The 25,833-nt window shown below is 44.8% G+C and overlaps 1 protein-coding gene across 1 annotated transcript in view; it reads left to right on the top strand.

Annotated features, from left to right (window-relative positions):
• The window catches only part of LOC143808073 (putative cation-transporting ATPase 13A4), a 370,353-nt gene that overhangs the window by 176,598 nt on the left and 167,922 nt on the right, over window positions 1-25,833 (top strand). The window contains exon 6 of the mRNA XM_077290330.1: window positions 11,329-11,398. Within this exon, the coding sequence (XP_077146445.1) occupies window positions 11,329-11,398 (70 nt within the window). The remainder of the gene's footprint in view (window positions 1-11,328; window positions 11,399-25,833) is intronic.

Here is a 25,833-nt window from a genome sequence, read left to right as displayed (position 1 = left end):
ATCAAACATTCAAGGATGAGCGTTTGGGTACCGATAAGCCAACTACATTGTTTCATGACAAGATGACGAAGAACAAACTTAAAACGTTCTCTAACATCCAAATGAAGACACGCAGACAAGGTCTTGGCAAGGAGGTAATTTTGAAGGCTGACAGAAACCTATTTGGCCAGATGATACTTGTAGCTGAGAACAGAAAGCTACAAATGAGTGATGTCTTGACTCATCCCCTGGGTCCATTGCCATGGGCACTTGCCAATGGTGATGGGTCTATCCGCAAGACCAACAAGGCTGCCCTCGCAAGGGAGTTGGAGAGGAATGCTCGTCCTGCAGAAGTGATCCCCGAGCCCTCTGCAACCATCATTGATGGGATGAGCCTGGTTCAGAAACTGAAGGGAAACAATGCAACATTTGGCCAGCTAGCAGGCACAGCAATGAGTCGCGCTATCCATGAGGGTGCTAAGAGCAAGCGCATTGATATTGTCTTTGACGTCTACAAGGAGACATCCATCAAAGATACAGAAAGAGTCAACAGATATGAAGGCACAGGGATCCATTTCAAGAACATTCAACATGGGCACAACATCCAGCAGTGGAAAAAGCTTCTAAGTAGTTCCTCCAACAAGGCAAGTCTCATAAAGTTTCTGGTAGAAGAATGGAAGGCGAAACACCACAGGGAGAAGCTTGAGGAGAAGGAGCTGTATGTCACATGTGAGCAGCTCTGCTTTAAGATCACCAAAGAACAGTGGGAAGAGGCTGCTGACCTTAAGTCAAATCAAGAAGAAGCAGACACACGCCTCCTTCTCCATGCTCTTCATGCAGCAGAATCTGGTTACAAGTCGGTCATCATCACTTCGGAGGATACTGATGTCATGGTCCTGTGTCTGGGCATGTGCCACAAAATCCCATCCCACCTGTTCCAGAAATGCGGTACACAGAACCGGACAAGATTCCTGGATATCACCACTCTGAGCCGAACATTGGGAGGCAGCGTATGTGATTCATTGATTGGTATGCATGCATTTACAGGCTGTGACACCGTCAGTGCATTCGCTGGCCGTGGGAAGATGACGACACTCAAGCAGTTGAAGATGAACAAGACATACCAGGATGCCTTTCAGGAAGTTGGTCGTTCATGGGAAGTGTCTACCGAACTTTTTGAGAAGTTACAGGAAATCACCTGCCACATGTACCTGCCAACTACCCAAACAACTGAGGTAAACAGGCTCCGTTATCAGCTGTTCTGTGCCAGACGTGGAGTGGTAGAGTCAAGTCAACTCCCTCCTTGCCAGGACTGCCTTTTCATGCATGCACTGCGTGCAAACTACCAGGCTGCGATCTGGAGGAGAAGTCTGCAGAGCCAGCCATGGGTTGCAAACCCAACAGACTGCGGTTGGATGATAGATAACGACGGAAAGCTTGTTGTCAAGTGGATGCAAGGGGCACCAGCACCAGAAGCTATTATACAGCTACTGTCCTGCAAGTGTGTGCGGTCATGTGAACTTCCTCAGTGTACTTGCCTCAGCAATGGCCTGAAGTGCACAGACATGTGCAGATTACAGACATGCCAGAACAAGGGTACTGAAGACGAGCCAGTAGAACAACAGTCAGATTCAGAGTCCGATGTTGAAGATATTATGGAGTAACATATATATATATATATATATATATATATATATATATATATATATATATATATATATATATATGCACATGACATGTTCAGTGTGTATTTACATAACTTGGATTAAATTTTGTTACAAATACTACATCTAGTCACTCCGGGTGGTACCGATATCGTCATATTTGGTTCTTGGCTCATGCTAAAATTCCTGTGGAACACCTAAAGGGTTAACAGTTTTTAAAAATGAGTTTTGAACAGCTTGAGGGGTGTAGTTTGCAAAATGGGGTAATTTATGGGTGGTTTCTGTTATGTAAGCCCCTTAAAGTGACTTCAGAAGTGACTTGGTCCTTTGAAAAGTGGGTTTTGCTGTAAATGTGAAAAATTGCGCATAAAACTATAAGCCCTATTACGTCGTAAAACAATAAGGTTTCATTTTCAAAATGATGCCAATATGAAGTAAACATGTGGGGAGTGTAAATTAATAACTATTATGGGGGGTATCAGTATTTTTGTAAAAAGCAGAGAATTTCAAAGTTAAAAAATTGCCGATTTTTCCAAAATTTCCGAATATTTAGCATTTTTTTATATAGAAAGGTAAAATATATTGACTCCCATTTAGCACTGACGTGAAGTACAATATGTCACGAGAAAACAATCTCAGAATGGCTTGGATAGGTGAAAGCGTTCCAAAGTTATTAGCCCATGAAGTGGCACAGGTCAGATTGGCTTAGGCACTTGGGTACAAATAGGCCTAGGGCTGAAGGGGTTAATAAGCTACGTATATGTAAGGGCTATCATATCAAAAAATAAACTACAGACATGCATCTACCTAAAAATACCAAAGAAAATTAGTCACTCCGGGTGGTACCGATATCTGGCCCGGCTCATGGACTATTTCTGCAGTACATCCAATGGTTAAACCCTCTGCAATCCATGTGGGCACTCGTCTTCACTCATTTTGACTTTGAGATGCACTTTTGTTCTGTGGAGAAGAATGTCAAAGCAGACGTTCTGTCTCAATCCTTTGACATGACGGATTCCATAGAAGAGTCAGAGCACATCATTGACTTGGCCAGGAGTGTTGAAGCAACCCCTGTCCTCATGAAAGACATTTTTCTGGGTAAGACCTTTGTCCCTACTTCTAGGAGGAGGAAAATTCTGTACTGGAAACAAGAATACAAGCTAGCCGGCCATGTGGGAATACGCAAATCTACTGAGATGATTGCCTGTCGCTTCTGCTGGCCCTCGTGGGCCAAGGAAAATCAGGGATTTGTAACTGCTTGTTCACAGGACACCAGAAACAAGACCCCTAGGAACAAGCCTGCTGGTCTCCTTCATCCTATGCTATGGACTTCATCAAAGATCTTCCCCACTCCGAGGGTTATGATACCATCTGGGTCATGAAGGATTGGTTCTATAAGATGGCTCACTTTATTTATATTGTCAGTCTTCCCTATGTGCTCAAGGTTGCCATGCGGGTCTTCCAGCATGTGTTTTGTCTACAAGGTCTTCCTCTCCACATTATCTTTGATTGCGGCGTTCAGTTAATTTCAAAGTTTTGAAGAGCTCTTTGCAAGTTGCTAAATTTTCAGCTGGATTTTTCATCTGCATACCATCCACAGGCCAACGGCAAGTGGAACAGGTTAAATAGATTCTCCAGCATTGCCTTAGATATTTTATCTCCACCTGTCAGTATCACTGAGTACAATACCTCTCATGGGCGGAGTTTTCCTACAATCACGTTGGGGAGTCTTCCAAAGCATCTCCATTCTTCATGGTATACTACCAGCATCCTCAAGTGCCTTCTCCTATGTGTGCTTCCTCCAGGGTGCCAGCAGCTGATACCCCATATGGCAATTTCCTCCAGATATTGGGCTGACACAGGCCTCTCTCCTTAAGGGTATGTGCACACGTTCAGGATTTCTTGCAGAAATTTCCTGAAGAAAACCGGAAATTTTCTGCAAGAAATCCGCATTTTTTTTTTTGCGTTTTTTTTCCGTTTTTTTCGCGTTTTTTTAGCATTCTGCAAGCGTAATTAGCTTGCAGAATGCTAAAGTTTTCCAAGCGATCTGTAGCATCGCTTGGAAAACTGACTGACAGGTTGGTCACACTTGTCAAACATAGCGTTTGACAAGTGTGACCAACTTTTTACTATAGATGCAGCTTATGCAGCATCTATAGTAAAAGATAGAATGTTTAAAAATAATTAAAAAAATAAAAAAATGGTTATACTCACCCAGACATCTCCTCAGCGGCGTCCGGCTCCTCTTCCTATAGCTGGTCTGTGCGCACAGGACCTTCCGTGACGTCACGGTCACGTGAGCGGTCACATGACCGCTCACGACCAATCACAGGACAGTGACGTCATCGGCAGGTCTTTCGCCGCACACCAGCTACAGGAACCGAACGGCAGCGTGCAGTGGAGGCGGGAAGACATCGAGGGTGAGTATAGGACTGTTTTTTATTTTAATTCTTATTTTTTTGACCAATTATATGGTGCCCAGTGCGTGGAGGAGAGTCTCCTCTCCTCCACCCTGGGTACCAACCGCACATAATCTGCTTACTTCCCGCATCGTGGGCACAGCCCCGTGCGGGAAGTAAGCAGATCAATGGACCCCTAGGTGTGCGGAATCCCCTGCAATTCCGCATTTTAATGAACATGTTGCTTTTTTTTCCGCGATGCGATTTTTTCGCGGAAAAAAAGGCTACATTTGCACAAAAAATGCGGAATACACTTAAAATAATAGGAGGCATATGTAAGCGTTTTTTTCGCGTTTTTATCACGTTTTTATAGCGAAAAAACGCGAAAAAAACGCGAAAAATACTGAACGTGTGCACATGGCCTAAGGCCTCGTGTCAAATAGGAAGATAGGATCACCATTTCATTATCATCCTGGAGATAAAGTCTAGCTGTCATCCAGGAATATTGGCCTGAAGGTGCTTTCATACAAGTTTGACCCCCGGTACCTCAGTTCATAAAAAACTCTTAAGCAACTTAATCCAGTGACATAGCATCTTCAACTCCCTGTGTTTCTACGGATCCCAACTCCTTTTATGTCTCACTCCTGAAGCCAGTTGCCTTAAATCACTTCCCAAAGCCCTATGCTACTTCTGCTACTGCTATTCCTGAGGGTCTATTGAACATCTTAGGGGTTAAGAACATCATGGATGCTAAAAAGGTTCAGAGGAAGACCTTCTATTGTCACACTGGAAGGGTTTCGGATGGAAGGAGAGATCCTAGGAACCTGTGTAGAACATCTGTGTCCCCATCATCTTGAAAAGATTTATCTGTCGGGCTGGCCAAGTAAAGGAGGGGCATAAGGAGGGAACTCTCATGGGAAATATATCAAAGCTGCTTCTCCTCCTGTTTCCTGCCTGATCTAAAGGTACCTTCACACTAAACGATATCGCTAGCGATCCGTGACGTTGCAACGTCCTGGCTAGCGATATCGTTGTGTTTGACACGCAGCAGCGATCTGGATCCTGCTGTGATATCGCTGGTCGTTGCTGAAAGTTCAGAACTTTATTTGGTCGGTCGTCAGATCGGCGTGTATCGTCGTATTTGACACCAAAAGCAACGATACCAGCGATGTTTTACAATGGTAACCAGGGTAAATATCGGGTTACTAAGCTCAGGGCCGCGCTTAGTAACCCGATGTTTACCCTGGTTACCAGTGTAAAATGTAAAAAAAAACAAACAGTACATACTCACCTTCACGTCCCCCGGCGTCCGCTTCCTGCACTGACTGAGCGCCGGCCGTAAAGTAAAAGCAGAGCGCAGCGGTGACGTCACCGCTCTGCTGTTAGGGCCGGCACTCAGTCAGTGCAGGAAGCGGATGGCAGGGGACGTGAAGGTGAGTATGTACTGTTTGTTTTTTTACATTTTACACTAGTAACCAGGGTAAACATCGGGTTACTAAGCGCGGCCCTGCGCTTAGCAACCCGATGTTTACCCTGGTTACCCAGGGACCTCGGCATCGTTGGTCGCTGGAGAGCTGTCTGTGTGACAGCTCTCCAGCGACCAAACAGCGACGCTGCAGTGATCGGCATCATTGTCTGTATCGCTGCAGCATCGCTTAGTGTGAAGGTACCTTTAGGTTCCTGTCTGTCTCCAGCGTTCAGTCAGTGTGTTTTCCTGTCTCGTCTTTCCTATTGCTGACCGGGCTTGTTTACTTTTTCTGTATGACCTCTTCATTCCTAAACCTGGCTTTGTATAGTGAACCTCTGCTGTGTGCCCTGACCTCTGACTATCTGATGACACCTCTGTCTCCCTCTCCTGTATTTTGCATAACTGCTCTGACCTGTGGATCAGCTGCTGCAGGTCTGGGAACTGCCCTGGAGTTAGGGTACCATCTCACAGTGGCACTTTTGTCGCTACGACGGTACGATCCGTGACATTCCAGCGATATCCATACGATACCGCTGTGTATGACACACAGCAGCTATCAGGGATCCTGCTGAGAATCGTATGTCGTAGCAGATCGTTTGGAACTTTCTTTCGTCTCTGGATCTCCCGCTGTCATCGCTGGATCGTTGTGTGTGACAGCGATCCAGCGATGCGTTCGCTTGTAACCAGGGTAAACATCGGGTTACTAAGCGCAGGGCCGCGCTTAGTAACCCGATGTTTACCCTGGTTACCAGCGTAAAAAAAAACAAAACAAAAAACGTTCATACTCACATTCCGGTGTCCGCCAGGTCCCTCACAGTCTGCTTCCCGCTCTGACTGACTGCCGGCCGGAAAGTGAGAGCAGATCACAGCGGTGACGTCGCCGCTGTGATCTGCTTTCACTTTACGGTGGCAGTCAGTCAGAGCGGGAAGCAGACTGCGAGGGACCTGGCGGACACCGGAATGTGAGTATGAACGTTTTTTTTTTTTTTTACTTTTACGCTGGTAACCAGGGTAAACATCGGGTTACTAAGCGCGGCCCTGCACTTAGTAACCCGATGTTTACCCTGGTTACCCGGGACCTTGGCATCGTTGGTCGCTGGAGAGCGGTCTGTGTGACAGCTCTCCAGCGACCACACAACGACTTACCAACGATCATGGCCAGGTCATATCACTGGTCGTGATCGTTGGTAAATCGTTATGTGAGACGGTACCCTTACACCTGGCGACTTTCTGCAGCCAAGCCTATTGTCTAGCAAAAACCAGGTAGTTATTTAGTCACACCCTTCTAGGGTAAGCCTGGCTCAGGTTCAGTGGGTCTGCCCCCACCATTGTCACATCAACAAAGTGATTTAAAAGTTTTTTTATGCCACATTTATGTTGTAAACTGTGAAGACAAGGACAGGGGGTCAGCAGGTGCCCTGGTCAACTAGCTGAAACCAAATGGACTAGGGATCATCCCATCGAATGCCCTCTCTCTTTTTATCATAGGCATAATACTACTCAGACAACACAGGGTGAGAGTAAAACAGCATGGCAATACTTTATTGAACCACGAAATGGACAAAGAACACATAGAACAGCCCTAGCATAATACCCAAGATGGTGCAAATTTCAGAGACTAACCTTCCACTGACTCGCTGGGATAAGAGCAGCTTGTAACTTCAGAGCTTCCAGGGCTGACTACCTCACCTGTAGCATGCACAGAGAGGAGGTAATGACATGCTTAGGAAGCTAACAGTCCACTGAGGTACAAGGCTAGTTGACTGGATGGTCACAACCTGGTTCCTTCCAACATCTTCTTCGAACATGGAGCCAGGTGACCGGTGGGTCCCATTTCTGGCTTTCCCAAATGTATCCATGGGGCTCAGTTGACCGGTGGGTCCAAATCCTGGCTAGCCCAAATGTATCCATGGTTTAGCAATGGTCAATGATCTGTATCCTTTTAGCCAGGGCCATGGTCTCCAAAGCTGGCATCCTGTAGAATGTCAAATCTGTGTCCCTCATGATGGAGCCATGATATCTTGGCTGCTGTACAGTAAAGAGTTTCTGGTTCTTTGAATCTCTGGATCTCTTGGCTGTCTGGGTATCTATCCTGCACATCTAGTCTTTTAGGCTAACAGCACAATATGTTACATCAAATGTCAACGTACAAGTCAATATTACAGGCTTATACGAACAAAAGTCTGTATTTTCTTGACCAACAAGAAAGAAGCACATACATTCAAAAGTTAACATATAGATAACTGTCTATTCCTCCTGGCTTACTGAAAATAGGCATCTGGTTAATTAAGATAACATTCAGTGTCATCACAAAAACACTTTGATGAATTGGGGCTACTGTCTTTAGTTAGGACAAACAAAACACAGGTGAGTTCTGTGCTTTTGGGTGGCTACGCTCTATGTCAACAGAAAATGTGATTTACACACCTTCCAATGGGATGTGATTTTTTCAAATGCATGTAAATGTAAATGGTTTCAATGTCTCCATACCAGCTTATGTTGGAACTTATGTAACTTCTGTTTCCGTATGTTTCAATCCAATCATCAACTTATCACTGACCACAAGTAAATGACTTCAATATCTAGTGTTCTCCTGTATGTTAAATCTGTTACATCCTCATAGAGAACTCTCAGTGACACTGGAAGGGATATGCCACATGTGCCACTGGTACACTGAACACACACATAGAGCAGAATGCACCACTGACCAGTTATACCAATTCTGCAAATTCATGCATTATCCTCACATTAACCCCATGCCACATATGACACCTATATTCAGGATGTATAATGCACATGCACCACTCACATATATGATGCTTGTTGTGCAAGTTCCATTAACATGTATGTCACACAATTAACAATAGCTACAGATGCATAGGACACATATCACGCACATAAAGCATAGTGTCTACTGGCATTACATTGACCTGTCCACTTCGCCATCAATCCCAATTGAGACACTTAAATTAGAGGCAGCTTCCTGGATTATTCTATTAAAGGGAAAGTCCAAAAATAACAATGATTTAATCTTAAATGTCTATCTATTTATTGTAATAATCCAATCTAATATACTTTAATTCAAAAGTTCCTACTATTTCCTCTTTACTCTATCTACTTTATCTTATTTTTTACCTATCTCCTGTTTGATGATGCTTCATTTGAGAATCCCCAGTGTATGGTGGGATACTCAAATTAGACATCATCAGGTGGTAGAAGTTGTAGTCACTGCTGCAGCATCTATCCCCACACTGGAACAAAGGGTCATCATTGATGTCCATTTCAGGGACTGGGCTAGTTCCCGCTCTACTTAGCATGCGTCAGTTGTCAGTTCTGACGTATGCTCAGTACAATCTTGTAATTGTGTAATACTTTTTTAAATGTACAATGACAGTGCACTCCCTCATCTGCTTTGACGAGAAGTGATAAGCTAGCAAGAGACCACAATGTTAGTGCACATTGTAAGGAGATAAACAGTAAGCAGGAAAAGCAGGAACTATCCCAGCCCCGACAGCAATGTCACTTTCAGGAGTGGGGCTTGTCTCTGCTTTTCCTGCTCGTCTGGTAATCTACTTACAATGTACTCTGTTGCCGGCTCATGACTTTTCATCAGAGCCAGTGAGGGAGCGTACTGTAACTATGCATTAAAAAGAATATTGCACAATGACAAGCTAGTACTGAACATAAGTCAGAATTGATAAATGACACAAGCTCAGTAGAACTTGAAGTATCTTAGTCCTTGTAAGAGTTGTCACTGATAACACTGTGTTTCAAAGTGGGGAAAGAGGCTGCACCACTGATCATGGAGCCATATGTAGTTTTCAAAACTGCTGGTTAGAGATTTACAGTATATGCGCTATTTATATTTACTTTACATAGTTACATACATGGGTGAATAAAGACCATAGTTTGCTCACTAACTCACATCTGGAGTGCTACCATGATTTCTGAATGCATATGGAGGATGCTTGGTCGGCAGCCTGAGGCTTGTACCCTATTGTGATATCAGTTTTGTACAGTCCTGCTTTATTTTGGGGGTATATAGTTACATAGCTAAATAATTTGAAAAAGTCAGGTCCATCAAATTCAACCATTCTCCAAAGTTATGAGTTGCCCACCAAGGCCGTGGGGTGCCCGGTACTGGGTCCAGTGCTCACAGGGGGATGTCACGGTGGCGACCCGGTCCGTGGCCCTAGGCACCCATGTAAAAGGGGAATTGAATAATGTTTATGTTCGTGACACTACCTGTGGTATTCGGTCAGTGGGGACCGACACTGCTTTAAGGGGTCCACTGGGGTGATGCTATGGCAGCTAGATGATATAACTTCCCACAGGTGAAGTTTATCCCCAGGGCTCTCGGTGTGTAGATGAAAGATGATGAATAGTGCAGTATAGAACGAGGACACAGGTTTGTAGTCCCTTTACCTGGTTTACTGAAGACTTCAGGCAGCCATGGTCCAGGGTACCAGATCACAGGGCAGGCAGGGTCCGGTCAGCTTGGAAGCGAATCCAGAATCCCCTTTACCAGGTGGAGTTAAAAGCCTTCCTCTAGCATGGTGGTGTTGTAGTCCCTTACTGCCTATGGCTTCAGATAAGGTCCTCACAGTTCTTCTCTCTGTCCTCCATATAGGATAGGGCAATACCTGTATGACAGGTAACTCGAGCCTTTTCTACAGGGACTCTATCACGCCCTGGGCTCTATGTGTTACTGTGTCTTCAGGTGTGTGTGGCGGACAGGTAACTTGCAATTCAGCTGTCCTGCCGGTCTTTACTATTTGTCTTAGAGTCCCTTACAACCTTGGTGTACTGGCTACCGGTTGTCTGCGCTTTGCCTGGGAGACAGTCTGCTCGCTGCTGTACTCCCCCTGGTGTCATCGCCTGTGCCTCGCTCTCCTTCACTCTCACTGAACGATGTCCTTTCCTTCTGTATGTCCCTTTCTCCAGGGGCTGTATTACTTCAGACTACACGGCCTCTTCAGACCTTCTGACACTCTATGTCGGTCTGCTCTCTCCTGTCTCTCTGACAATCTCACCTCTCTTTCCCTCCAAACCACAATATATAAAGGGGTGTTACCTATGAATAGGATCAAAAGCTCCCCCTTGTGGCCTGGAACATGTTGTGTGCATGATGATTATCTGATAAAAGATATCCTTCATCGCTTCCAAACTTAACATCACTCTCCCCGTGAGGAAAGCAATGCTACTGTGACGACCAGGACACTGGGGCGCCACATATACATTTTGTATCGCTAGATAACTTTGAACCCACAATGCCATTTGCTTTGAGAAACATATTTATTGAATATATTTATCGATATGTTCACTGTGAGAAAGAGACCGACATTCCATCTTCCTTCTAAAAACAATCCAGTTTATTTAATGAATGAATGATAAAAGACCACACATAGACACAGATATACAGACATGTGACATACTTAAAATATTACATCTCCTTATTCATGAGTAAGGAGATATAATCACTGAAACATTTCAGATGTCTGCATATTTGTGTCTATATATGTTTTTGTATAATTCACTCATGAAATAAACTGGATCGTTTATATAAGTAAGACTGAGTGTTAGTCTTTTTCTCAGAGTGGACTTACTGCCTTGCCTTTGCTCTCTGCTCCAAGCAACAGTGGATGGAGAAATGCTGGTGTGCCAAGCTGTAAGTTCCAGTATGTCTACTTTTTTTGTACTCTAGATGTGTTTATTTAATTGAAAATGTACTAATTAATTGAACATGCTTTTCGATTTTTTTTATATTTGATTAAAAGTTCAATCATTATGTATTATTTTCATGTATCTCATTTTCTAGGAGAATTATTTGTGGACCCAATGCTATTGAAGTTGAGATTACTCCGGTGTGGAAACTGCTCGTTAAAGAGGTTAAGTTACATACGATCATATGACCTGCCATTCCACTCTACTCAATACAGTTAGGCCCTTTATTTTAGCAAGCCAGGAGATAGATGAGATTCCCTGACCATTACTGGTAATTAGTGTTGAGCATTCCGATACCGCAAGTATCGGGTATCGGCCGATATTTGCGGTATCGGAATTCCGATACCGAGATCCGATACTTTTGTGATATCGGGAATCGGTATCGGGATCGATATTATTGTGTAAAATAAAGAATAAAAATAAAAAATATTGATATACTCACCTCTCTGACGCAGCCCGATGTAACCGGCAGCTTCCGTTCCTCAGAATGAGCGCTTGAAAGACCTTAGATGACGTCGCGGCCTGTGATTGGTCGCGTGACCGGTCACGTGACCGCCACATGACCAATCACAAGCCGCGACGTTATCTAAGGTCTTTCAAGCGCTCATTCTGAGGAACGGAAGCTGCCGGTTACATTGGGCTGCGTCGGAGAGGTGAGTATATCAATATTTTTTATTTTTATTCTTTATTTTACACATTAATATGGATCCCAGGGCCTGAAGGAGAGTTTCCTCTCCTTCAGACCCTGGGAACCATACAGGATACCTTCCGATACTTGGTGTCCCATTGACTTGTATTGGTATCGGGTATCGGTATCGGCGATATCCGATACTTTTCGGTTATCGGCCGATACTATCCGATACCGATACTTTCAAGTATCGGACGGTATCACTCAACACTGCTGGTAATTGATACCCATAGCTCGGCACAAAATCTAAAAAATAATGGTAAAGAGATAGGTTGGATAACTCAATAATAATAATAGTGTATTAATGTGATAACAAAATAATAACAGATGATTTCCTCTCACCTGAAGGAGTGCAAAATCATTGTCCCAAATATATATTCAAGATATGGATGACCTTGCTTAGAATTTTTTTCTGGCTTTTCACTGTGTGCAGAGTGTTTATGAGTGTAGAGGTGCCACAACTACACTTTCTTATTATTTTAATGAGGTCCTCCAGTTGTTGCCTTCAGGAGTCTATGGATAACCCTCATTATCATTTTTCTCTGGCTTTGCAATGTGTACAGAGCCTTTATGAGTGTAAAATTAACACAACTACACTTCCTTAATATTTGAATGAGGCCCTCCAGTTGTTCCCTTTAACCTCTTAATCCCATATGACGTACTATCCCGTCGAGGTGACATGGGACTTCATTCCCAGTGATGGGATGTTAAGGGTCGAGTTCCCATCTCTGCACGAGGGGAATCTCGTACCATCTCCGCTGCAGTTTCCCTTTCTTCTCCAGCCACAGTGGAGCCTGCTCAGCGGAGACGTCAGTCCCAGTGTCTGGATCAGCCATTGTAGCCAGTACTGGTCAGCGGCAAGCAGACGTCTCTGGGACTAAGTCCTGCTTTTCCACTTCTGAGCATGCCCAAGGTAAGACCTATCATTGGAGGTCAGGGGTCACATGCTCAGGTACTGCAGCAGCTCCCATTGGTCCTCTAGGAAGGTCCTGAAGTTGCTCAGGTACTGTGGCAGCTCCCATTGGTCCTCTAGGAAGGTCCTGAAGTTGCTGCAGCTATAAAAGGTTCGCATGGCCGCATGCGCTAGTATCAAATAAGTTATGTGTTCAGCACCAGTGTGGTCATATGAATGTGGTTTCAGGACTCGGCTGTAATAGGGAAGAGGGAATTGATGAGATCCTGTTAGGGATACCTTGGCTACGGTACCACTCTCCTCATATTGAGTGGTCCACAGGCATAATTTTGGGATGGGCTGAATCTTGTGGGGGTAGATGTCAGAGGGAAAGCATTCAGGTTGCTACTACTGAGGTACCCATAGATCTATCCTCTCTCCCCAAGCAATATTGGCCCTATGCGGACATGTTCTCCAAAAGGCCTGCGGAGATCCTTCTGCCTCACCGCCCCTATGACTGTCCTAAAGACCTGTTGCCTGTGTTATGATCTGGTGGCCTAGGAGCAGCATGGGACGTACTCTGGAGAAGGTGCTACCGGTACTGACCGCAGACCCTGAACTTAACACCGCAACTAGAAGTAGCCGTGGAATGTACCTAGCGCTCCCTAGACATCTCGACACAGCCGGAGGACTAATTACCCCTAGAGATAGAAAAGGGAAAACTATCTTGCCTCAGAGAAAATTCCCAAAGGATAGGCAGCCCCCCACAAATATTGACTGTGAGAGGAGAGGGAAATAACATACGCAGACTGAAATCAGATTTTAGCAAAGGAGGCCACTTCTAGCTAAATAGAAAGGATAGGACAGAGTACTATGCGGTCAGTATAAAAACACTAGAAAATCCACCATAGAAAATACAAAATCTCCACAGCTAACTAAAGATATGGAGGGTATATCTGCATCTCCAGAGATACCAGCTTGGCTAAGCAAATCCTTATACAGACCAAGCTGGACAAGACAAAAACATGGAAAAGAACTGAACAATAGGCCACAGCATGTGGACAGCAAAATAGGCCACAACTTATCTTTGTTGAAATGAACAGCAGAGCAGGAGAGACCAGGCAAGGATGTGAATCCTCCAGGAACATTGGACAACTGGCACAGACTAAAGGGTCAAGCAAGACTAAATAGCCCAGTTTGAATTGCAAAAAGTGAACACACCTGATAACTGCTGTGATTCAAAGACAGCAGCGCTACCACTTACAATCACCGGAGGGAGCCCAAGAGCAGAATTCACAACAGTACCCCCCCTTGAAGAGGGGTCACCGAACCCTCACCAGAGCCCCCAGGCCGATCAGGACGAGCCAAATGAAAGGCACGAACCAAATCCTCAGCATGAACATCGGAGGCAACAACCCAAGAATTATCCTCCTGGCCATAACCCTTCCATTTGACAAGATACTGAAGCTTCTGCCTCGAAAAACGAGAATCCAAAATCTTCTCAACCACATACTCCAACTCCCCATCAATCAACACCGGGGCAGGAGGATCAACAGAGGGAACAACGGGCACCACATATTTCCGCAACAAAGATCTATGAAAAACTTTATGGATGGAAAAAGAGGCCGGAAGGGCCAAACAAAAAGACACTGGATTGATAATCTCAGAAATCCTATAAGGGCCAATAAAACGGGGCTTAAACTTAGGGGAAGAAACCTTCATAGGAACATGACGGGAAGACAACCAGACCAAATCTCCAACCCGAAGCCGGGAACCAACACACCGACGACGGTTAGCAAAACGCTGAGCCCCCTCCTGAGACAACACCAAATTGTCAACAACATGAGCCCAAATTTGCTGCAACCTATCAATGACAGAGTCCACCCCAGGACAATCAGAAGGCTTAACCTGCCCCGAAGAAAAATGAGGATGAAAACCAGAGTTACAAAAGAAGGGTGAAACCAAGGTAGCAGAACTAGCCCGATTATTAAGGGCAAACTCGGCCAATGGCAAGAAAGCCACCCAATCATCCTGATCAGCAGACACAAAGCATCTCAAATAAGTTTCCAAAGTCTGATTAGTTCGCTCGGTTTGGCCATTTGTCTGAGGATGAAATGCGGAAGAAAAAGACAAATCAATGCCCAGCCTAGCACAAAAGGCCCGCCAAAACCTAGAAACAAACTGGGAACCTCTATCGGACACAATATTCTCCGGAATGCCATGCAAACGAACCACATGCTGAAAAAACAACGGAACCAAATCGGAAGAGGAAGGCAACTTAGGCAAAGGTACCAAATGAACCATCTTAGAAAACCGGTCACAAACCACCCAGATAACTAACATCCTCTGGGAAAGCGGAAGATCCGAAATAAAATCCATGGAAATATGCGTCCAGGGCCTCTCAGGGACCGGCAAAGGCAAAAGCAACCCACTAGTGCGGGAACAGCAAGGCTTGGCCCGGGCACAAGTCCCACAGGACTGCACAAAAGAACGCACATCCCGCTACAAGGAAGGCCACCAAAAGGACTTAGCAACCAAATCTCTGGTACCAAAAATCCCAGGATGACCAGCCAACACAGAACAATGAACCTCCGAAATCACTTTACTAGTCCATCTGTCAGGAACAAACAGTTTCCCCACTGGACAGCGGTCTGGTTTATCAGCCTGAAATTCCTGAAGAACCTGTCATAAATCAGGGGAGATGGCAGAAAGAATCACCCCATCCTTCAGAATACCGACCGGCTCAAGGACCCCAGGAGAATCAGGCAAAAAGCTCCTAGAGAGGGCATCAGCCTTAACATTCTTAGAACCCGGAAGATACGAGACCACAAAATCAAAACGGGAGAAAAACAGGGATCATCGGGCCTGTCTAGGATTCAGCCGTTTGGCAGACTCGAGGTAAATCAGATTCTTATGATCGGTCAAGACCACAATACGGTGCTTGGCCCCCTCAAGCCAATGTCGCCACTCCTCAAATGCCCACTTCATAGCCAACAACTCACGATTGCTGACATCATAATTGCGTTCCGCAGGGGAAAACTTTCGAGAAAAGAAGGCACACGGTTTCATCAAGGAAACGGCCCCTGCCCCAATCTCAGAAGCGTCAACCTCAACCTGAAAAGGAAGAGAAACATCCGGCTGACGCAACACAGGGGCAGAAGTAAATCGGCGTTTAAGCTCCTGAAAGGCAGAAACAGCCGCAGAGGACCAATTTGTCACATCAGCGCCCTTCTTCGTCAAATCGGTCAGGGGTTTAACTACACTGGAGAAGTTGGCAATGAAACGGTGATAAAAATTAGCAAAACCCAAAAATTTCTGAAGGCTCTTCACGGATGTGGGCTGGATCCAATCATGAATGGCCTGAACCTTAACTGGATCCATCTCTATAGATGAGGGAGAGAAAATGAAGCCCCAAAAAGAGATCTTCTGTACTCCAAAGAGGCACTTAGACCCCTTCACAAACAAGACACTATCACGAAGGATCTGAAATACCATCCTTACTTGTTTCACATGAGACTCCCAATCATCTGAAAAAATCAAAATATCATCCAAATATACAATCATGACTTTATCAAGATAATTCCGAAATATATCATGCATGAAGGACTGAAACACAGATGGAGCATTAGAGAGTCCGAATGGCATCACAAGGTATTCAAAATGGCCTTCGGGCGTATTAAACGCAGTTTTCCATTCGTCACCCTGCTTAATATGAACAAGATTATATGCCCCTCGAAGGTCAATCTTAGTAAACCAACTAGCCCCCTTAATCCTAGCAAACAGATCAGAAAGCAAAGGCAAAGGGTATTGGAATTTGACCGTGATCTTATTCAAGAGGCGATAATCAATACAGGGTCTCAAAGAGCCATCTTTTTTGGCAACAAAGAAAAAACCTGCTCCCAATGGTGAAGAAGATGGCCGAATATGCCCTTTCTCCAAGGACTCCTTAACATAGCTCCGCATGGCGGTATGTTCTGGCACAGACAGGTTGAAAAGTCGGCCTTTAGGGAACTTACAGCCTGGAATCAAGTCAATAGCACAATCACAGTCCCTATGCGGTGGAAGGGAACTGGACTTGGGCTCATTGAATACATCCTGGAAATCTGACAAAAATTCAGGAATTTCAGAAGAGGGGGAGGAGGCAATTGACATCAAGGGAACGTCACCATGAACCCCCTGACAACTCCAACTAGTCACAAACATAGATTTCCAATCTAATACCAGATTATGGACCTGTAACCATGGGAAACCCAGCACAATAGCATCATGCAAATTATGCAACACCAGAAAACGACAATCTTCCTGATGGGCTGGCGCCATGCACATGGTCAGCTGTGTCCAAAATTGAGGTTTATTTTTAGCCAACGGTGTAGCATCAATGCCCCTCAAAGGAATAGGACTCTGCAAAGGCTGCAAGGGGAAACCACAATGTCTGGGAAATTCTAAGTCCATTAAGTTTAGAGCGGCGCCTGAATCCACAAATGCCATGACAGAAAATGACGATAATGAGCAGATCAGGGTCACAGACAACAGAAATTTAGGTTGTACAGTACTGATAGTAACTGAACTAGCGATTCTCTTGGTACGCTTAGGGCAATCAGAAATAACATGAGCAGAATCGCCGCAGTAAAAACACAACCTATTCTGACGTCTAAATCCTTGTCGTTCAGCTCTAGACACAATCCTATCACACTGCATAGGCTCAGGACTCCACTCGGAAGACAATGCCATAGTGTGCACAACTCTGCGCTCGCGCAAGCGCCGATCAATCTGAATAGCCAGAGACATAGAATCACTAAGACCAGCAGGCGTGGGGAACCCCACCATAACATCTTTAACGGATTCAGAAAGACCCTTTCTGAAAATTGCAGCCAAGGCATCCTCATTCCATTTAGTCAGTACAGACCATTTTCTAAATATCTGGCAATATGATTCTGCCACTTCTTGACCTTGACACAGGGCCAACAAGGTCTTCTCAGCATGATCCACTGAATTAGGTTCGTCATACAATAACCCAAGCGCCTGAAAAAAGGTGTCAACATTAAGCAACGCCGGATTCCCAGGTTCCAGGGCAAATGCCCAATCCTGGGGGTCACCACGCATCAGAGATATAACAATTTTAACCTGCTGGATGGGATCACCAGAGGAACGGGGTTTCAGAGCAAAAAACAGTTTACAGTTATTTTTAAAGCTCAAAAATTTGGACCTATCCCCAAAAAACAAATCAGGAGTTGGAATTCTAGGCTCTATATCTGGAGTCTGAACGATATAATCAGAAATACCCTGTACTCTAGCAGCAAGTTGATCCACACGAGAAGTTAATACCTGAACATCCATACCAGCGCCGAACTCCTGAGCCACCCAGAGGTAAAGAGGGAAGGAAAAAAAAAACACAACAGACTACAGAAAAAAAAATGGCTCAGCACTTTCCTTCCCTTCTTCTGAGATGCGGTCAACTCATTGTTGGCCAGTTGTACTGTTATGATCTGGTGGCCTAGGAGCAGCATGGGACGTACTCTGGAGAAGGTGGTACCTGTACTGACCGCAGACCCTGAACTTAACACTGCAACTAGAAGTAGCCGTGGAATGTACCTAGCGCTCCCTAGACATCTCGACACAGCCGGAGGACTAATTACCCCTAGAGATAGAAAAGGGAAAACTATCTTGCCTCAGAGAAAATTCCCAAAGGATAGGCAGCCCCCCACAAATATTGACTGTGAGAGGAGAGGGAAATAACATACGCAGACTGAAGTCAGATTTTAGCAAAGGAGGCCACTTCTAGCTAAATAGAAAGGATAGGACAGAGTACTATGCGGTCAGTATAAAAACACTAGAAAATCCACCACAGAAAATACAAAATCTCCACAGCTAACTAAAGATATGGAGGGTATATCTGCATCTCCAGAGATACCAGCTTGGCTAAACAAATCCTTATACAGACCAAGCTGGACAAGACAAAAACATGGAAAAGAACTGAACAATAGGCCACAGCATGTGGACAGCAAAATAGGCCAGAACTTATCTTTGTTGAAATGAACAGCAGAGCAGGAGAGACCAGGCAAGGATGTGAATCCTCCAGGAACAATGGACAACTGGCACAGACTAAAGGGTCAAGCAAGACTAAATAGCCCAGTCCGAATTGCAAAAAGTGAACACACCTGATAACTGCTGTGATTCAAAGACAGCAGCGCTACCACTTACAACCACTGGAGGGAGCCCAAGAGCAGAATTCACAACAGCCTGGTGCTATGCCTCGCCGGGGTTGAGTCTATCCATTATCTCTCCCAGAGACAGAGGCAATGTCACAGTACATTAAGGAAAATCTGACAAGGGGAATCATTAGGAATTCAGTGTCACCTGCAGGGGCTGGGTTTTTCTTTGTGCAGAAGAAGAATTGGGAACTATGTCCATGCATAGACTACAGGGGTCTTAACACCATCACCATTAAGAATAAATATCCCCTGCCCCTTAAATCTGAGCACTTTGATAGGCTTTGGGGAGCAAGGGTATTTACCAAACTAGATCTGCAGGGTGCTTACAACCTGATTCGCATCCGTGAGGGGGACGAAGATGGCTTTTAACGCCAGGGATGGGCACTATGAATATCTAGTGATGCCATTTGGGCTCTGCAATACCCCAGCTGTTTTCCAAGACTTTGTTAACGATATCTTCCGGGACATGCTCTCCACCTCTGTTGTAGTCTATCTGGATGATATCCTCATCTACTCTCCAGATATTGACTCCCACCGGATAGATGTTTGCAAAGTCTTCAACCTCTTACGAGCTAATTCCCTCGGCGCCAAGTTGGAGAAATGTGTGTTTGAGCAGGAGTCCTTACCTTTCCTGGGCTATATCATCTCCGCCCAGGGACTGGCTATGGATCCTGCCAAACTACAGGCTGTGATGGGCTGGCAAGAACTCCATTCTCTTAAAGCGGTGCAGCACTTTATGGGGTTCATTAACTATCACCAGTTCATCCCTCATTTCTCAACTTTGGTAGCTCCCTTGGTAGTCCTCACCAAGAAGGGAGCAAATCCCAAATTGTGGTCTGAGGAGGTCTCCAAGGCCTTCACTTCTATTAAGTCCCATTTTGCTAGCGCTCCCATCCTACATTGCCCCGATGTAGATAATGGAGGTGGATGCCTCTTCCGTTGCTGCTGGAGCAGTCCTCTTTCAAAAGGATGCTCAAGGTCGGAAGCATCCTTGCTTCTTCTTTTCCAAGACCTTCACACCAGCGGAGAGGAATTATTCCATCGGGGAGAGGGAGTTGCTAGCAATGAAGTTGGCATTCTCGGAGTGGAGACATCTCTTGGAAGGAGATCGTTTTCCCTTCCAATTGTTCACAGATCATAAAAATTTGGTCTACCTACAGACAGCCCAGCGGTTAAATTCTTGCCAGGCCAGATGGTTCTTGTTCTTCTCCCGGTTCCATTTCACCCTCCATTTCCTTTCTGGGAAAATGAACATTCGTGCTGATGCTATATCTCTCCCCGTTGTATCATCTGAGGAGGAGGAAGAGGAGCCTCGGCTTATTGTCCCTACTGAGAGTCTGAGAACTATGGCCCCGATTTCACTAGAGTCTGTGCCTCCGGGCAAGACTTTTGTACCATCCAGTCTGCAACCAGAGGTTCTCTCTTGGGCTCACTCATCCAGGGTGGGTGGACATTTTGGGTGCAAGAGGACATCTGAGCTACTGGCAAGGACATACTGGTGGTCGCATATGGACCGTGACGTCGCAGACTATGTTCGGGTATGTGTCTCCTGTGCCAAGATCAAGTCTCCTCGTCAACAGCCAGCTGGGTTGCTTTACCCCCTGCCGGTGGCGGACAGGCCTTGGGAGATGGTCGAGATGGATTTTGTGGTGGGCTTACCCAAGTCTCATAGCTGCACCATTATTTGGGTGATCACCGACCATTTTTCCAAAATGGTGCACTTGGTGCCTCTTCCACGGCTACCTTCTGCACGGGCTCTGGCAGCGTCATTTATCAAACATATCATTCACCTACATGGTATTCCGGACAAAATTTTCAGTGACCAGGGTCCCCAGTTTGAATCTCGATTCTAAAGAGAGCTTTGTCGTCTACACAGCATTGAGTTGAATTTCTCCTCGGCATATCATCCCGAGACGAATGGGTTGGTAGGGAGGGAAAACCAGACTCTGGTCACATATCTATGTCATTTTGTTTCTGCCAGGCAGGATGACTGGGCATCCTTGCTACCGTGGGCGGAGTTTGCACTTAACAATGCCATAGCCGACTCCACTGGTCAGACTCCATTTCTCCTTAATTACGGCCAGTATCCGTGTGTCCCTGTGTCCATGCCCGTGTCTTCTGCCAACTCCACGGTGGCAGACTGGGCTGTGGAGGCACGGGACATTTGGGACCGCACTCAGGATGCCATTCGGGCCTCCAAGGAGAGAATGAGGTTCTCCGCTGATGCTGATCGGCGCCCCGCTCCAACCTTTGCTATTGGCGACTTAGTGTTACTCTCCGCCCGTAACATCATGCTGCGTGTTGAGTCAACTACGTTTGCACCTTGCTACTTAGGTCCCTTCAAGGTCCTCGCACTGGTTAACCCTGCGGTCTACCGTCTGGCCATTCCTCCACACCTAGGTATCACCGACACCTTTCATGTGTCCCTCTTGAAGCCCATATACTTGTCCCGGTTTTCTGAGTCATCTGCCGGGACATCGGGTTCGTCTACGGACGATTACGAGGTGAACGCTATTTTGGGGTGCAAGGTGGTACGTGGTAAGAAATTTTATTTGGTGGACTGGAAGGGTTATGGCCCAGAGGACAGGTCTTGGGAGCCGGCTGAGCACATTCGAGCTCCGCAGCTCATTGCGGCTTTCGAGCATAGCGATGTCCAAGGAGGGGGGCCCTAGGAGGGGGGTAAATGTTTGGGGTCGAGTTCCCGCCTCTGCACGAGGGGAATCTCGAACCATCTCTGCTGCAGTCTCCCATTCTTCTTCAGCCGCAGTGGAGCCTGCTCAGTGGAGACGTCGGTCCCAGCATCTGGCGCCCCTGATACTGTGCGGATGATTACTGCTGCCTTTCCAGGCTCAGCCATTGGAGCCAGTACTGGTCAGCGCCAAGCAGACTTCTCTGGGACGAAGTCCTGCTTTTCCCCTTCTGAGCATGCCCAAGGTAAGACCTCTCATTGGAGGTCAGAGATCACATGATCAGGTACTGCAGCAACTCCCATTGGTCCTCTAGGAAGGTCCTAAAGTTGCTCAGGTACTATGGCAGCTCCCATTGGTCCTCTAGGAAGGTCCTGAAGTTGCTGCAGCTATAAAAGGTTTGCATGGCCGCATGGCCATGCACTATTATCAACTAAGTTACGTGTTCAGCGCCAGTGTGGTCATATGAATATGGTTTCAGGGTTCAGCTGTAATAGCCCCTAGAATACCGGAACCTCTGTTGAGGAGTTTTGCGTGTGCTATTCTGACTGCATGACCACTGTTTGCTCTATTTGGTAGCTGTGTTCCTCTGTGAGGTTAACAGGGCACAGTGTTCTCTTGTCTCAAGTGACTCTGTGAAATAACAGAGTTCACTTTTACCGCCATATAGTACCACCAGTTACTAGCAGCGGGTTTTACTCCTGCACAGCGGACCCCAGGTTGCGAACGCACCTTTTAATATATATATATATATATTTGATGCGTTCCGCCAAACCCTAACACGGGATAGTACGTCATAGTCGATCGGCCACGCTGACGGGGGGAGCACAGCCGATCGCCACCGGGTGTCAGCTGATTATTACAGCTGACATCCGGCACTAAGTGCCAGGAGCCATAACGGACCGCTCCCGGCACATTAACCCCCGAAACACTACGATCAAACATGATCACAGCGTTTCAGCGGCACAGGGAAGCATCGCGCAGGGAGGGGGCTCCCTGTGTGCTTCCCTGAGACCCTCGGAGCAACGCGATCTGATCGCGTTGTCTGAGGGTCTCTAACCTCCTCCTCCCTGCAGGCCCCGGATCCAAAATGGCTGCAGAGGGCCTTCCGGGTCCTGCAAGGAGGTGGCTTTCAAGCGCCTGCTCAGAGCAGGCGTCGGGAAGCCTCCCTGCAGTGCCTGTCAGATCGCTGATCTGACACAGTGCACTGCAATGTGTCAGATCAGCGATCTGTCACTATACAGTGAAATCCCCCCGGGACAAAGCAAAAAAGTAAAAAAAAAATATTTATATATTTAAAAAAAAAAATCCTAAATAAATAAAAAAAATATATATTGCTCCAATAAATACTTTTCTTTATCTAAATAAAAAAAACAATAAAAGATCACAAATTTAGTATCGCCGCGTCTGTAACGACCTGACCAATAAAACTGTTCCACTAGTGAGCGCCTTAAAAAAAAAAACGAGGCAAAAAAACAACACTTTATTATCATACTGCCGAACAAAAAGCAGAATAACACGCGATCAACAAGACGGATATAAATAACCATGGTACCGCTGAAAACGTCATCTTGTCTCGCAAAAAACGAGCCATCACACAGTATCATCAGTGAAAAAGTAAAAAAGTTATAGTCCTCAGAATAAAGCGATGCAAAAATAATTATTTTTTATATAAAATAGTTTTTATCGTATAAAAGCGCCAAAACATAAAAAAGATATAAATGAGGTATCGCTGTAATCATACTGACCCGAAGAATAAAACTGCTTTATCAATTTTACCAAACGTGGAACGGTATAAACGCCCCCCCAAAAGAAATTCATGAATAGCTGTTTTTTGGTCAGTCTGCCTCACAAAAATCGGAATAAAAAGCAATCAAAAAAGTCATGTGCCCGAAAATGGTACCAAAAAAACAAGACATCACATGACTCTGTGAACCAAAATATGGAAAAATTATAGCTCTCAAAATGTGGAGACGCAAAAACAATTTTTTGTAATAAAAAGCGTCTTTTAGTGTGGGACTGCTGCCAATCATAAAAATCCGCTAAAAAAAAAACAGCTATCAAAGTAAATCAAACCCCCCTTCATCACCCCCTTAGTTAGGGGAAAAATAATAAAATTAAAAAAAATATATTTATTTCCATTTTCCCATTAAGGTTAGGGTTAGGGTTGGGGCTAAAGTTAGGGTTAGGGTTGGGGCTAAAGTTAGGGTTGGGGCTAAAGTTAGGGTTAGGGTTGGGCCTAAAGTTAGGGTTGGGGCTAAAGTTAGGGTTTGGATTACATTTACGGTTGGAATTAGGGTTGATTTTTTATTTTTACGGCTCTACATTATAAATTTCTGTGAAGCCCTTGGGGGTTCAAAGTGCTCACCACCCATCTAGATAAGTTCCTTTAGGGGTCTACTTTCCAAAATGGTGTCCCTTGTGGGGAGTTTGCACTGTTTAAGCACATCAAGGGGTCTCCAAATGCAACATGTAGTCCTATCTCAATTCCAGCCAATTTTGCATTGAAAAGTCAATGGTGCTCCTTCCCTTCCGAGCTCTGCGTATGTGGTTTAGTCCCACATACGGGGTATCGGCATACTCAGGACAAACTGTACAACAACTATTGGGGTCCAATTTCTCCTGTTACCCTTGGTAAAATTAAACAAATTGCAGCTGAATAAATTTTTTGGGAAAAAAAGTTAAATGTTCATTTTTTTTAAAACATTCCAAAAATTCCTGTGAAACACCTAAAGGTTTAATAAACTTCTTGAATGTGGTTTTGAGCACCTTGAGGGGTGCAGTTTTTATGGTGTCACACTTGGTTATTTTCTATCATATAGACCCCTCAAAGTGACTTCAAATGTGATGTGGTCCCTAAAAAAATGGTGTTGTAAAAATGAGAAATTGCTGGTCAATTTTTAACCCTTATAACGCCCTAACAAAAAAAATTTTGGTTCCAAAATTGTGCTGATGTAAAGTAGACATGTGGAAAATGTTACTTATTAAGTATTTTGTATGACATATCTCTGTGATTTAAGGGCATAAAAATTCAAAGTTGTAAAATTGTGAAATTTTCAAATTTTTTTGCCAATTTTCCATTTTCTTCACAAATAAATGCAAGTAATATCAAATAAATTTTACCACTATCATGAAGTGCAATATGTCACGAGAAAAAATTGTCAGAATCATCAGGATCCGTTGAAGCATTCTAGAGTTATAACCTCACAAAAAGGACAGTGGTCAGAATTGTAAAAATTGGCCCGGTCATTAACGTGCAAACCACCCTTGGGGGTTAAGGGGTTAAGGGTTTATGGATGACCCTCCTTATTATTTTTGGTCTGGTTTTGCTTTGTGCACAGAGACTTTATGAGTGTAGAAGTACCGCAACCCACAGTGTTTTCTGACCTTGGTAATGTACCCTGACATATCACAGTGTAAGGGCTCACTCAGATGAGCGTATTGAATGTCCATGTGCTAATGTATGCAAAGTGGGTAGCATGAGGTTTGGAGGATGACCAAATGTCAAATTGGTAGTCATGTGCCAATGATCTACGTGTGAAAAATCACAACATGCACTAATTTGATTTGTATTCCAGATGAGACTCGCTTATTGTAAGTCAATACTGGTGCACAAAAATCACATTACCATCCATATGTCATAAGTTTTCACAAATCTAATATCATCATTAAAATAAGAAATAGTATTAGACCTGTATTAGTTATGAGAATATTCATGTAAACACCATATGCCATATCCATTGTACAAAATGTACACACATGATCAAAATTGTTGGTACCCCTCATTTAATGACAGAAAAACCCACAATGGTCACAGAAATAACTTAAATCTGACAAAAGTAATAATAAATAAAAAATCTATGACAGTGACCAAATGAAAGTTAGACATTCCTTTTTCTACCATTCTTCCACAGAATTTAAAAAAAAAATAAAATTCATGAAATAGGCCTGGACAGAAATGATGGTCCCCTTAACTTAATATTTTGTTGCACAACTTTTTGAGACAATCTCTGCAATCAAACAATTCCTGTAAGTGTCAATGAGACTTCTGTACCTCTCAACAGGTATTTTGGCCCACTCATCAAGAGCAAACTGCTCCAGTTTTCTCATGTTTTAAGGT

Source organism: Ranitomeya variabilis, chromosome 2 (genome assembly GCF_051348905.1).
Source record: "Ranitomeya variabilis isolate aRanVar5 chromosome 2, aRanVar5.hap1, whole genome shotgun sequence".
Lineage (NCBI taxonomy): Eukaryota > Metazoa > Chordata > Amphibia > Anura > Dendrobatidae > Ranitomeya > Ranitomeya variabilis.
The sequence above is the reverse complement of the archived record's forward strand: the minus strand, read 5'-3'. Positions and strand labels throughout refer to the sequence as shown.